This window comes from Hyposmocoma kahamanoa, unplaced genomic scaffold (assembly GCF_003589595.1).
Source record: "Hyposmocoma kahamanoa isolate Upper Pololo Valley unplaced genomic scaffold, ASM358959v1 210, whole genome shotgun sequence".
Taxonomy (NCBI): Eukaryota; Metazoa; Arthropoda; class Insecta; order Lepidoptera; family Cosmopterigidae; genus Hyposmocoma; species Hyposmocoma kahamanoa.
Genome location: NW_020653731.1, coordinates 1274287 through 1289284, shown reverse-complemented (window position 1 = coordinate 1289284; position 14998 = coordinate 1274287). Strand labels below are relative to the sequence as shown.

At 36.2% G+C, this 14998-nt stretch overlaps 1 protein-coding gene across 2 annotated transcripts in view; it reads right to left on the bottom strand.

Moving 5' to 3' along the window:
- LOC113227418 (protein Wnt-7b-like) overlaps nucleotides 1–14998 on the bottom strand; it is an 85682-nt gene that overhangs the window by 2753 nt on the left and 67931 nt on the right. The window contains exons 4-6 of one of the 2 annotated variants that reach the window (XM_026460335.1): nucleotides 10033–10144; nucleotides 7023–7185; nucleotides 2471–2670 (exon numbers count right to left, since the gene is read on the bottom strand). In XM_026460335.1, coding sequence (XP_026316120.1) covers nucleotides 2471–2670; nucleotides 7023–7185; nucleotides 10033–10144 — 475 coding nt within the window. The remainder of the gene's footprint in view (nucleotides 1–2470; nucleotides 2671–7022; nucleotides 7186–10032; nucleotides 10145–14998) is intronic. The other variant, XM_026460336.1, reaches the window with a different exon arrangement.

The following is a 14998-nucleotide window of genomic DNA, read 5'->3' as shown; positions in this document are numbered from 1 at the left end:
CCCAAAAAAAGATAATAAAAACTATAAACAAAGATCTGCAAGAAGCACATAGAAAAAATCGTAAGGTCTGGTGTTGGTTCGCATGAATGAATTTAAGTGTTCGATGTTTGTTATTAATAAGTATAACAAACTAGTGGAGTAATTTCACAAAAAAAATTAATATCATGGTAGTAAACCATCGTGTCGTAGAATAAAACTTTATAATCTCAGTACAGAAGTACTAAAAAACCGACCTTAAAAATTCGTGGAATTACATGAAAGTGCGCGAAACCGGAAAAAAAATTCACACCCTAGTATGCCATCCTTAGAGGTGGAATATTGTCTTCAAATTTAAATGGGACCAATACTGAGGTACCCTCAAACAAACAAAAGCAGAAAGAAACAAAATTTAATAGATTCACAAATTTTAGAGAGCTATATTTCAAAGGGTAAAAAAAACTAATAAGTTGATTGACACAAAGATCGAACAAATACAAAGAAAAATCCCTTCGACCCGAGTGGACTCGAACCAGCGTCTGTTGCCTCAATGTTGCTACCGCTCTGCCAAGAGAGTGTAAGTGAGTGACATTCCTTGAACAACTTATTAAAAATATTGATCCAATCTTCGACGGGTCAAGTCAAAACGCGGAGCACTCATAAATCGGTTTGCAACAACCGTTAACGTCAGTTTACCAGCGTGAACTCGTTAACACGTGTTTATTTTTAGAGCTAACTTCTCGCTCTAGATCTAGATGGATTGGCAGAAACTAATATTGTAATACGAAATTGGGTTTGTTTATTTGAGATCTACATTCTTTGATTGATAAACTATTCAGCTAATGTTTGGCATATATCATTGCATGTGCTATAGTGTATGCCACACGAGTATGCGACTATTCACACCATTTATAAGACACATTTTTTTCTCAAAAGTGCTTTTATCACATGACTGTGATAAAAATAATGCAAGTAAACACACATACATGTGAAATTTTATAATAGGAGATATTGAATCATAAAAAGTTATTAACTAATTTCATTCATAGAATCTAAAGTTTAAGCACAATACACCTAAGGGTTAAATAAAAGTAAAAACGAAATATTTAAGAATAAAAATTCTAATACATTTTTTATTGAATTGATGCAATTATTGTTTGTGAAATTGCTATTATATATATTAATAATAATATTAATAATTATAACAAACTAGTGGTAGTTTGTTATAATTATTAATACAAATAATGAATACTTAGAAAAAATTCCTTCTTTCATATATTTCTCATAGATGGCGCTACGGGTAAAAAGTCGTTGAAAAAACCAAATACAAAGATCCGACAACAAGCTTATAGAAAAATTGGCGAAGGCCGTTTGTTCGTTCCGTGGTTTATTGGCATAGCGTCAGTTTGCTAGTAAATAATTTTTATATGGGGATATTTCTCTCTAACAACCACCGAGACCTGCCTAAAATTTGGTTTTAACTGAAGCCCTATAGTTATTAAATTCATACTTATCCCAAAATTTGTAAATTGGCCAGCGTTTTAACGACAAGCCGCGCCGCCCATTGCCCCGTCAGTCGCCATCGGGCGCTTGTCGACATCGGATGTGTATAAAATTTTCTACGACTCTTCTAATTTTATTTATATTAATTTACCTTACTTCCTAAAATCTAGGCTCACGTTGAAATACCTCGTCTTAATTTTTTCTCCTGAAAAGTTCTAATTTTGCTGATGTGACCTTATATCTACAACAAGAGTGCAACTTTTATGCTTGAAAAGGTAAAACAGGACGTTCGAAGCTTTTCTTATTACACCAGTTTAGTCTGATCGTTAATAAGTGGTGTAATAAGCTAAACAAAAGAACAGGCCAGTCATATGAATCTTGATCAAAAAGTTTCACAGCAGTCCTGCTTCCTATATAATAACTGCCCCGTGGCCGGACGGTTACAATGTTGGTCAGCCGCGCAGAGGTCCCGGGCTGGGAGAAATATTTGTATGGCCTACATTTATTTCTCTCGTGAGTTTGGGTATAATTTATGGTTGTCCATGGCAACCGCGATGCGAAGGGTTTCGCTAGTTTTCGGGGTTATTGAAAAAAAAAACAGCTGGATCATATGAGGTATAATTAAAAAACATCATGAAATACAGAAAAGTCTGCGAGTATATATTTTTTTTAGATACTAAGTGATGGGACGAACAAACCGTGCGCCTGATGGGGAACGACACGTCTGTTCATAACAGTTGCAGTGCCACTTATAGCTTTAAATCGCAAGTATCTGAGGTGCACTGCCTCTGGGCCCATCACCCTGAGACATAAGTTGAAAAGTCGCATTTGCCTGTAATTTCACCAGCACCCTTAAGTTACCCTTCAAAAACGGAACCGCTTGGCGGCAGAAATAGGTAAGGTGGCAGTACTACCCTGGATGAACTCTTTCATAAGGAATTATATCACAAACTACTATAAACGTATATCAAAAAATTCAAAGAGAACTCACCTACGTATAACCAAATGCGTGTTAGGAGCGTGGGTAGCAGGAGGTGGATGTGGGGCCACCATCTTGGCTTTACTGTACTTGTCTCTTAGAGCTTTTGCGACCGCGTGGAACGGCGGCAGGGCTCGCCAGCACGTTTTCAGAGCGCAAGAGCCCGACACTCCGTGGCATTTGCACTCGCGACGGACTAGGTCTTTCACCATCTGTAGGGAATAAACAATATTTGAATAGGTAAATACCTGTCATTTGACAAAGGAACGAACTTGCCTTGAAATGGGTTGTCCAAGTTTGTTTGTACTCGGCATGGTTGCTTATAATAGACTAGAAGTACGTCGAGACTTGTCATTAGCTCAAATTATTTTTAAACTACTTAGAGGGTAAATTTTTAACCATAGTATACTGGAAAGGTGTCTTTATGCGTGCCGAATGATTACGTAGGGAGGCGACGAAAACGAACAACAGACGAAGTTCTAATAGTTAATAAATTCACATTATAATCCCGAAATTTGTAAATTGTCCAGTCGCTATCGGACGCTTGTGATACCCTGAGCAATACTTGACCAAATGAAAAGACGCGTGATGCGATTGAAGCTTCATACTGGATACTTGTCTTTTAATTTTGTCGAATATTACTTATTTGACAGTAATTGTTTCGGACGGATATCGAACGAAGATCGAAAGTAGGTAGGGAGCAGGGGGTCTGTGTCAAATTTTCTCAGCGTGTTCTTATTTTTAATCGACTTCAAAAACGAAGGAGATTCTCAATTCTATTGTATGTTTTCTTTTCCATGTATGTTACGCGATAACTAACGATATGTGACCCGATTTTGATGATTATTTTTTTTGTTGGAAAGAGGGTACCTCAGTAGGGGCCCTATTTCATAAATTTGAAGAAAATATTCCACCTGTAAGGGTGGCAAACTAGGGGATGAATGACTTTTGAGGTTCGTTTTTTTAGTACTCAGTAACGAGGTTATATTCATATTATAATATAAAAATACAAAATACAAACCACTTCATTATCCCCGCGTCGAATGGACAGCGAAAACAATAATGCAAATTACAAAACCAATAATCGTAAAGAAAAACGCAATTAATATTTTGGTTGGTTCATTTTTAATACGTTCATTGAAAACAGATTATATACGAAGCAGTAGGTTCAATTTATAATTTATAAATCAATGTCATGAAGTAATAACGGTAAATTTAACATTTTTACATGTCTTACATTTTCAGAGCAGAAGAGTACAGTAAGAGTAGTGGAGTCCGAGGATCTGTACCAGGACGAACTGACGATATTTAGTCAAATTAGAGATAATGGCGTGCAACTGAGTAAGCCTACAGTCATCATTGGGTGATAAGAGACTGAAGAAGACAAATTCACACAAGGTTTAGCTACTGAGTATTTTGATAGAAATTATAAAAAACTTAAAAGGTTCATATAGACCAACATATAAAACCATAGTATACTATTATTGTTTGATTTTAATAAATAACTAAGTATATTACGATTTTTGTGTACATCCAAAAGTTTTCTAAACTAGTTACAACCTGTTTGAAGTAGTTCTTTCAAGTTCATCTGTACCTTTATCGAGTTTTGTCGATCGATGTCGCTAACTTCGGCCAATGTGCGAAGCAAAGTGTCGGGGACGTATAGTTTTATGGACGTAAGTTGGTTTGAAACAAACTTAGACTGTACGTTTAAGGGCGGAGTTTCGAAAATATTTCTATTTGATCTTAATAAATATCAGAGGTAAATTACATCTACAAATTGATAAAAACAAATCAATGTACAAAGATCGGAACGAGCCAGTAGACTTACTTATTTTTCTACGTGCTTGTAGTAGATTTTTTTTTAATTTTTTTTATTCCCTGTTCTATGTGTATTCCAGTTACCGACTTGAAATCGGGAATATGAAACAGATATTGAATAAAGATCATACATTTACTACCTAAAGATCAGCACTTAGGATTGGTTATAAAAAAAACCGGGATTTACAAGAGATATCGCTAAAATTTCTAATCTAAAAAGAACCCTCCTCGTTTCGTGTCTGGGGGTCTACTTTCGTACTTCGTCCCATATCTGTTCGAAATAATTACTGTCAAACATCTGTCAAATAAGTAATACCTACTCGACCAAATTAAATAACAGTTCAGGTATTTTTCTTTTAAATGCGGTAGCACCCCCTGGACAGTATCAACGCCCCCAATTGTTTCCGAGACCCCTATCGCCCTCTAGGACTCTTCAGCGCCTACTGGGTGGGTAGGGACAACTTTGGAAAACTATGACCTGTAAATAGATTGCCTACGATGATCCATTAATATACAACCTTTAAATAAATGGATGGAATGAAACTTTACTTACTGTTTATAAATCTAGTCTATCATCATAAACAGGACCTCAAAAAGTCCAAATAAAAATCCAAAATGGCGTCTATTTTTAGGCGCGAAAGGGTGAAATAAAAAGCTAATATGGCGGCTAATAAGATGTTGAGATGTGTTCTCACCGGTCGTGTTAATATCTTTCTTAACTGCACGATCGTGAGTTGAATTATAAGTCGCTGTTATTTATTCAAAAGGGTTCCGTATAGAGTTGTTTTATTACTAATTTATATGTACAAATTATGCAATAGAGACTTTGGGTGCGGCAAAAATAGCTTTTCTAAAATACTAAAGTACTTTGAAGTAAATTTTACCAAAGCTAAAATATAATCTTTAATTTGTTTTGTTTTGTATTTTACACACAGTAAAGTTGATTAATTCTTGAGACACATTTTTCATTTATTATAAATATAAATTTATTTTATCTTTTGTAGGTCTATCTACCTATTTTTTTCTTTTGCTTCTATATTTACACCATGACGTTTGTAACAAATGAATATTTTTAAAACATTGTAAAACAGCAGTCGTTACAACATTACTGTAAATTAAGGAATCCTTGATGACAATAATGTAGAAGTTAGTTAAAACTTGTTGTAAAACCAAACATAGATAATGATGAAAACTTACAAAGTTCTAAATACCCTTACGTGCTTTAAAATAGCATTTAAATAATAGATTAGGTTGTTTATTGCCATTTGCTTAAGTAAAATACGAGAAAAATACGTCTTTAAATATGATTTTAACCGGCTTCAAAAAAAAGATTTGATGATTTTTTTTAAAGAGGGTGCCCTCTTTAAAAAAAAAATCATCAAATCAGTATTAGTCCCAATTTAATTTCAAGTTAATATTCCACCTCTAGATGTGACAAACTAGGGGATGAATCCGGTTACGCGCAACTTCTGTTAACCGATTTCAATAAAACCTGACAAACGGATGTCATTCCAATAAAAAAGCGTATACAATAAATAAATAAAATAAGTCAAGTTTTAAGGTCTTTTTTTTAAATAAAAAGTTATAATTATGTACAGATAGAAATAAGCAATTTTGAAGTTTCCAGCCGCATCCATTTGTAGTCCATTAATGGCCTTGACATTCTCCTCTTGGAGACCCGTATATACTTTACATCCATTTTGTTCATTTTCAAAGTGTACTTCTATAGCTCTAGAGCCCCACCCAGCTGGAGATCAAAGTCTGATAATGAAGAGGGAACTAGAATCCCACAATGACTTACAATCCATTTTACTTAAAGATCTCCAAAAGGTGCGTTCGAAAAAGGAATCACGATCTACCTCCCGCGTTTCGCTCGGGGCGTAATTGTGGCTTCTGAACGCAACCGGCCATTTCGCACAATACTGTAATTGGCCCCTTGGGCACTTCGAGAAATGTCGATTGATCGACATTACGACTTCTACGTGGACATTTCAAAGCGAGAAAAACACATATTAGGAGGTTTCTTATAGCTTCGATCTACAAAGACTTCCTGCGAGGGAAAATTGCTAGGGAAATGTAATGATAAAATACCTGTTTTCAGTATCTATTTTTGTAACCGGCCCTTGTACGACATTATGAGATTCCTTGCGTCTCGTTGCCATGTAAGAATAGTTATACTATCACAATCATTTATTTTTGAAAACACAGGTTGTATAGAAGTTGACATGTAACACAACAAGCATAATAAAAATATATATATATTTTTAATTTTATATATGTTTATTAATTATGTTTTTATAATATATTATAAATATTATAAAAACATAATATTATAAAAATATAGATATGTTTTTTAATTTTAGCTTGAAATTATTTTTATTACTTTTGTATGTTCAATGTTTGAAATTTTTGTATTTTGCATATGAAATAAAGCCGATTTTATTATTTTTTTTTACTTTATGGGTGTGCAATGGTATATTACAATATTCTTGTTAGTATTTTTTATCTGTTATGAGCTAAAGAACTTGTACCGCCGTAGTTTTGTTTATGATATCAAGTGAAGGGACGAACAAGTCGTGCGCCTGGTAGTAAGCGAAACGCCTGTCCGTAACAGTTGCAGTGCCGCTCAGAGCTTTACATCACAAAGACTTGAGGGGCACTGCCACTGTGCCTGTGCTGCGCTCTTTTGAACAGGCAAATCTTGTTCGTCCCTGTCATAAAAAAACAAAATATACCAGTATACCTCACTCACCTTCCTTCCGACCCGGTTATTGTGCAGATTCATGAGACTCCTGGCATCAGCTTCGAGCTCTCTGGCATCCAGGAATCTTCTGGCAAACCTCGCTCCGTACGCTGCTTCACCGCAACCTCCCCAATGGAACTGATCGGGAGATGATGATCTTCTCCTTAAACAAAAAGCGTAAAATTTTACAATGCAAGTCTAACCATGGTAAAAAACCTGAAAAAAAAAAAATTCTGACGGATATGAATGTCCTTGGTCATAATTTCACGGTTGATTAGGTACGCCCCCATATCTTTACTACATAAGTTTTGTTTATAGTGACTCTCTCTATCAACCTCTTCGTTGTGCGGGAAGGTTACTATAAGCTGCGCGAGCACGGCTGCACAGGGACCATCTAAGATAAGTCCTAATCCCAGATCAGCCCATTTGCCTTGAGTGAGTTGCCTCGGGTGCAAGTACAGCACTCTCCCTGTTTTCTAGATAGGTACCGGAGCTGTAGGCATGCTCACTTTCCGTCGCGCTCTGCACAACTAAGGACTCATTCAGAGTGCAGGCGCGGGCGCGGCGGCGGTTGCGGGCGCAAGGGTCTTGGCGTCTTCTCTTTCACAGTGCCGAAGCGGCTACGAGCCGGTAGATCCACACGTCCAAATCGCAAACACACGCTAGACGCTAGACCAAGCACTCTGAAACCCCGCCCGCATCAAGGCAGGGGCCGACGCGCGCGATCACTGTGAACGCGACGAGCGTCAACGTAAATTTGATTTACACGTATCCGCGCCCGCATCCGCGCCCGCCGCCTCTCTGAATAAGGCCTAACGGTTGCCAACGCTGAGCCGTCGACTGTAACTAGAGGTTACACTAGAGGTTATTTATTATACAGCATCTGCGTATTTGGATGACAAAAATCTGTGGTAGTGACCCGTTTAGCTCTTGTAGATAATCTCGATCTCTGGATCGATGATAAATGTGCTTTTACAAAGAGAAACCCCTAGAGTTTCTTGCTCATTCTTCTCAAGGGAATCCGCCTTACGAACGAGCAGTAGAGTTTAATCAATATGACTATTTCGAGTGTAATTTGCTTACCTATGAATCAAAGATTATTTGAGTTTATATGTTGTACTCTTTTAGCTGTTGACATCTTTTCTACAGGCGTCTGTAAGGTTAACGTTTAATGGGTGATTTTAAAATGCAATGGTTTCCGGATACACGGCAGCGCAGTCGTGTAGTATTCTAATTGAAAAAGGGCTACCTTTTTGTGACGTAACTGAAGTTCACACTGAGACTGATCACAATTTTAAAAGTAATACAACTTCTGATATATTAAAGATGTTGCATCGTACGTCTAAGAACGCACTAATCAAAACAGTTCCAGACCACCAGCATCGCATATTGCACGGCAAAGAAAAAGCAACGACTACACTGTCGTGATCGCTGGAGGGTCCAACAACAAGTGAATGGAATTTACATGTGGATGAATGTTTTGGGGCCGTCTTTGGAAATTTGTTTGAAGAAAAATAACAGAAAATATTAGCATTAAAAATATTACAGTTGTTTGTGCTCTATAGTCCACCAGTTGAGGTGTACAATATTATTAAATGTCACAGATTAAAATTAAATTGCATTACAATATGAAAGAAAAAAAAAATTGTTAAATAATATATTATTAATAATGTGGCAGAATATAATAGTTCCTAAGACAGTTTCCTTGTGTCTTGAACAGTTTCGTGTTTTCCCATACTGTCCCATTAAAAAAATACGCTCTGTATATATTGAAGGCTTTGTATTTCTGCTGTCCTAACTAAAACGCTGTTAAGTGTAAAATAATTTTTTGAGATGTCATGAAAAACCATAACCCAGTTTTAGAATATTGATTTTGTTTAATGATATTTCAACTATGCGTCGTTAGGATAAGTTCCGATAAGTCGAACACGTTTTTAAAAGAGAATTTTGTGATCCATTTTTTGCTATTTAAAGTGTACGGGTCAACGTGCATTTAAGTGCAACTGACAATCTGCAACGTTGCACCCTACATTGGGCACGTGCAAAATGTATAAATTATAATTTTCAGTACAACAAAGTTACTCCGTGGTATCCGTCGAGTATTATTCCCACAGCATCTTTGACATGTCTCTGGATCACCTGACATATTACTGTACGAGACAGGCAGCTCGTACAAAGCGGTTATTTGACCATTTGTCACTAGCCGCGGTTTAGTTTGTGGACGGCAGATTTTCACTCGTTGCAATTTGTAATTGGCCACTCGCGACTCAGCTACTTTAATTTCCATTACATTTATCTCCATCGCCGTACACTCTCACCCGTAGGTGTGATAGAACTTCAGTAAGAAGCCCGACTCGAAATCACAAGATCCGGCACACACCAGGAAAACGTCATCAAGCCTCCTTATCGGAAAACATTTACAAGACTGTATAACGGAATATGCTAATCAAATAATGTGATACAAAGGACTAACAAGCTTAAATACTTTAACCGAGAGTTATATTACAGTGTCCAAGTGCTAGTAGCGTACCCCTTTGTAAGGTTTTCCTAGGGCACGATGCTGCCAGCTCATGGATCTACCAGACTAAAGCTTCCCAGTCGGTCCATTATCCTGTTCCATTACTAAGCTTTTTACACGTGCAGCTTGTTGTGGGTAAAGTATCTACAGAAAGCGTATATTGACAGTATAATGACGCTCTCAGAATGCTATTGGGGTTGCCGTGCTACTGTAGCGCTTCGGGAATGTTTACCGAGTGCGCAGAGTGCGCGGTAGCGCCAATGGCCTTCTTCGTACAGTGGCCGACAGGAGTGATGGGCCCGTATTATATTGATCCCCGTACCGTACCCTATGGGTACGGGTGTACGTCAATGTTTAGATGATTCATATTAACATAGTTTGTAAATATTTTTTTACTATATGGATATTTTGTCCGAAATAAAGATTTGAATTGAATTTAATTATTTTTATTAAAATAAAGTATAAATCTAAAATCTGTTTACAAATCGTTACCTGTTTGTAGTGCATCCACAAGCTGGCAGATCGCCGCGAGTGCAGGCTGAGCTTAGCGCGTGTGTGACTCCCGCGGATGTGATCGCGTATGTGAACGCAGCTTCGCGGGTGGCTGAAGGAATTAAGACTAATTATACACAAATATGTAATATGTGTTTTTCATAACAAATGTATGTACCACTTTAGGATCCTCGTTTACTCTATGGATATTTTAGATTTACTGATAAAAAGCTCTATTAAGGTAAGCTGTATGAAGTGATCTTATCATAAGGGTGACTCTTCACTTTGATGTCTTTTTTAATTCCATGTTAGTGTGTTGGGAGTATGTGTGAGAGAAGTGTTTAGTGAAAAAACTAAAATATTTACTGCTACTACTTAATACTAAATACTTACAATAGAATTGTATTTTTTATTTATTTATATATTTGTTGTTATTACTATTTTTAAATCCTTAATTTTTATGACATCCGTGGTCGAGTGTCTTGCTTAGGTACCGGTTTTCATGGTGTCGCCATCTCTGAGGTTCCAGGTTTGATTCCCGGCCGGGACAATGTAGAAAAGCAACTTTTCTATATTATCTGGGGTCTGGGTGTTGTGGTACCGTCGTCGTTGTTTCCGATTTATTTATTTATTTATTTATTTATTTATTTATTTTGGCACAGTTACAAGATACAAATTATATAATACACCTAAAACCATAACACTATAACAAAAACAAACAAATTTATATCTCAATAACAACCGCGCACAACATTGAAATAACATTTAAAATTTATATATGGCTATCTAAGTCTTATAAACAATGATATACTTTAAAAGAAAATATTTCACTCTGTGAGGTGTTCGCGTGATACGGCAAAGTCATGGTTCTTTATAATTTTTACGAATGTGTTAGTGCTCTGGTGGAATACATCGAGATCTTTAGATAAGACATTATACTGTCTGCATAGGCGTATAAGAGGACTATTATATGACACATTATTTGTAGTAGAGGGCACCGAAAACAAATGTTGCCTTCGGCTAGACCTATTAGTAGCCTTCAGTGAAACATGGCTTAAGATATCAGTATCTAATTTTGAATTTACTATTTTATGCAACATCACAAGATCAGCTACTCGCCGTCTCACGCAAAGCGAATCTAGTTGAAATCGGTTAAGCCTATCTTTATACGTTACTAATTTTTTTCTTAATCCCATTTTTGAGGCAAGACTACGAACAAAACGTTTCTGTATCGTCTCTATCCTGTTAATATGATTATCATAAATAGGCGACCATATTATGCTACAGTATTCCAATATACTTCTAACTAAACTTACATACAGAATAATTATACTCCGTGTTTGCTTGAAAGGTTTTGTAACTCGATATAGGAAGCCAATTGTCCGCTTTGCTCTTAAAATCATTGAATCGTAGTGTACTCTAAAGGACAGCTTCGAGTCAAACCAAACACCTAAATCCCGAACCACATTTACACGTTCCAGCTGAACTCCCCGTATCATATATGACGACGGGATGTAATTCTTCTTTTTTGTAAATGTGATAAACTGGCATTTGGCTACGTTAAGGGACATATTGTTATCCGCACACCACCGAGTCAAAGTATCAATATCAGCCTGCAATGCGACACAATCATCAATAGAATGTATTCTACGATAAATTTTTATATCGTCCGCAAAGGCTAGGCATTCACACTTGAACTGACTTAGGAGGTCGTTTATAAAAATCAGAAACAGTAAAGGGCCGAGGTTTGATCCTTGTGGCACGCCGGAATTCGCAATAAACGGAGCTGACTCAAAACCATAAACTGTTACCAGTTGAGTACGATTTTGCAGATATGAATGAAGCCACCTTAACAGCGAACCGTGAATGCCTAAGCGCTCGGCTTTAACACAAAGTATAGTATGGTCGACACGATCAAAAGCTTTGGCGAAATCAGTATAAACTGAATCCACCTGTCCCGATTGATTAAAGGCACAGGCTAAGTAATGCATGTAAGTTAAAAGATTAGTAGTCGTAGATCGGGATTTTACAAATCCATGCTGTTGGGGACTAATAACAGTCTTCAGGTGTGAGTAAATGTGGTCATATACAAGGCTTTCAAAAATTTTAGCAAAGCAATTGAGAATACTTATAGGTCTATAATTAGAAATACACTTTTTGTCTCCTCCTTTATGTACGGGTACGATCTTAGTTAATTTCCACAAATCAGGAAAACAACCATTGCTCAAAGATTTATTGTATAGGATACCCAAGGGCTTAACCAAAACAACAGAACATCTTTTAACAAAAACCGGTGGTATCCCATCAGGGCCAGCGCCTTTTCCAATATCAATTGACTCAAGAGCCGATTTAATAGACCTGTCCATGATGTGAACAGAAGACAATATCAAATTGTTATGTTCAGAGTTTGGTATATAAGTAGATTGATTTGCACACCCATAGACAGAAGAAAAGAATTTTACAAATAAGTTTGCAATATCAGGACCAACTTTAGCAGAATGCTCCTGATAGTACATCTGTCTGGGAATGTCATTGGTTACTTTTTTCGCTTTTGTGTATCGCCAAAAAGCTTTAATGTCTGAAACGATATTTTCCTCCAGCCGTGCTATATATAGGTCAAAACAATGGTCCAATGCATCCCTGCATCTTTTGCGTAGTAATGAAAAAACGTCGAAGTCACGTGGATTTCCATACTTCCTATGCTTATCATGATAACGATCCTTTTCCTTAAACATACCTATCAAACTAGTACTGAACCATGTTGGGTATTTGGACTTCCTGACTTTTCTTTTGGGTGTATTTTTTTCAATTGTTTCCCAGATAATATTATAAAATTTTTGAAGAAAATCATTGCACGATAAATCGCTGAAGTTTTCCCATTCAATTTGGAGTAAATCAGCTGTACAAGCTTCATAATTTGTTTTATGAAACAGGAACCTTGGTGTTGCAAACTCCTTGAGCGTGTGCCTTTTTTGCTGTTTAACAGTCACTTCTAAGCAAGGATGATGTTCGTCTATACGACTAATTTCAGTGCATTTGCTGACAGTACATGACAGATCAGGACTTGCCAGCACCAGATCTAAAATCCGGTTATTGTGATTTGTTACGGAATTAAATTGAAGGAAATCAACACTTGTCATGAATTCATTTAAAGAGGCTGACTTTACATCAGAAAAATGTAGCGGTAATCCCGCCATAGAACCCCCCCAATCTATATCACTCAAATTAAAATCTCCCATAATGAGGTTTTTATCTTCTGAATTTAAGGAGGTTACCATTTCACAATTATTCAAGAAGTCATTCATCATTTCCATAATACAAGTGCTTTAGTTACGTACTTTGGGATCAGAGCAAGTGATATTCTCTAATATGTATAAAAAAAAGTCCGTGGACATGTCTGATAAATACGTATTTAAAATTAAAGATCATAATTTTTTTCTTGTTCCTCCACATAGAAAAAAAATAAATTTCAAATATTTTTAATAATAATGGTTTTACAGAAGTGCTTGACTAAAAATATAATTATGTTTCCGAGTCCATTGTATGAAAGGAATCCTTCAAAGAAATGCAATATTGAATAATCACCCGTAAGTAAATTAACTACTAATAGGAATTGTTGATCTTCACCTTAGAGTACACCTAGTTCGTTTTTACTGATTATTCTTGAAGAAAAAATTGTAAACTCCTTGCACAAATATATTAATAAAGTACTATAGTATCTAAAAGAGGTATAATTTAACTAATGAAAATGCTAACTACAAACATTATTGCGTTTACTACATTTTACACCAAATTTTTATCTTCGTCCTGAAAAGTTACATATAAATCACATACGCGGTATTCACTATAAGACGACTATATAGAAAGTGTCTTAGAAAGGAGAGAGTCCGGAAAAGGAGTAGCAAGTTCTTACAAAAATTGCAGTCTTACAATAACACTTCAATCCCCTTTTTTGATAAACCTCAATTGTAGACTTTTTAGGCCCATACGTGTTTAAGTGGGGTGCACGGTAGGAATATCTGGGCAACTACTGGCGGTTACCTCACCACCGTGATACCATAGTGTAGTAAAAATTTTTATATATTATTTATATATTATATTTTAAATATATATTTTAAATATAGTGTAACAAAAAACTATTAATAAATAGTTTTTTGTTACACTTTATGTAACTAATAAAAGAATTTTTCGATTATATGATTTTGTTTTTTTTTTGTTATATTGATCGATGTATAATAAGAAACCATTTCCTAGATGGGTTTGTAATGATGATTTTGGTTATCAGAGTACAAAGATTTTTTTTAATAAACACCTCGTCTGTGTTGTCGATGTAGCGTAGTGTCTGAGCAATATAATGTCGAAGTAACATATTGTCGGAGTAAGGTAATGTCTGAGTAAAATCATGTCGATGTAACATGTTGTCGGAGTAGCGTAGTGTCTGAGTAAAATAATGTCGAAGTAACATATTGTCGGAGTAACGTAACGTCTGAGTACAATCATGTCGATGTAACATGTTGTCGGAGTAGCGTAGTGTCTGAGTAAAATAATGTCGAAGTAACATATTGTCGGAGTAACGTGACGTCTGAGTACAATCATGTCGATGTAACATGTTGTCGGAGTAGCGTAGTGTCTGAGTAAAATAATGTCGAAGTAACATATTGTCGGAGTAACGTAATGTCTGAGTAAAATCATGTCGATGTAACATGTTGTCGGAGTAGCGTAGTGTCTGGGTAAAATAATGTGGATGTAACATATTGTCGGAGTAACGTAATGTCTGAGTCAAATCAGGTCGATGTAACATATTGTCGGAGTAGCGTAGTGTCTGAGTAAAATAATGTCGAAGTAACATATTGTCGGAGTAACGTAATGTCTGAGGAAATTCATGTCGATGTAACATGTTATCGGAGTAGCGTAGTGTCTGTGTAAAATAATGTCGAAGTAACATATTGTCGGAGTAACGTAATGT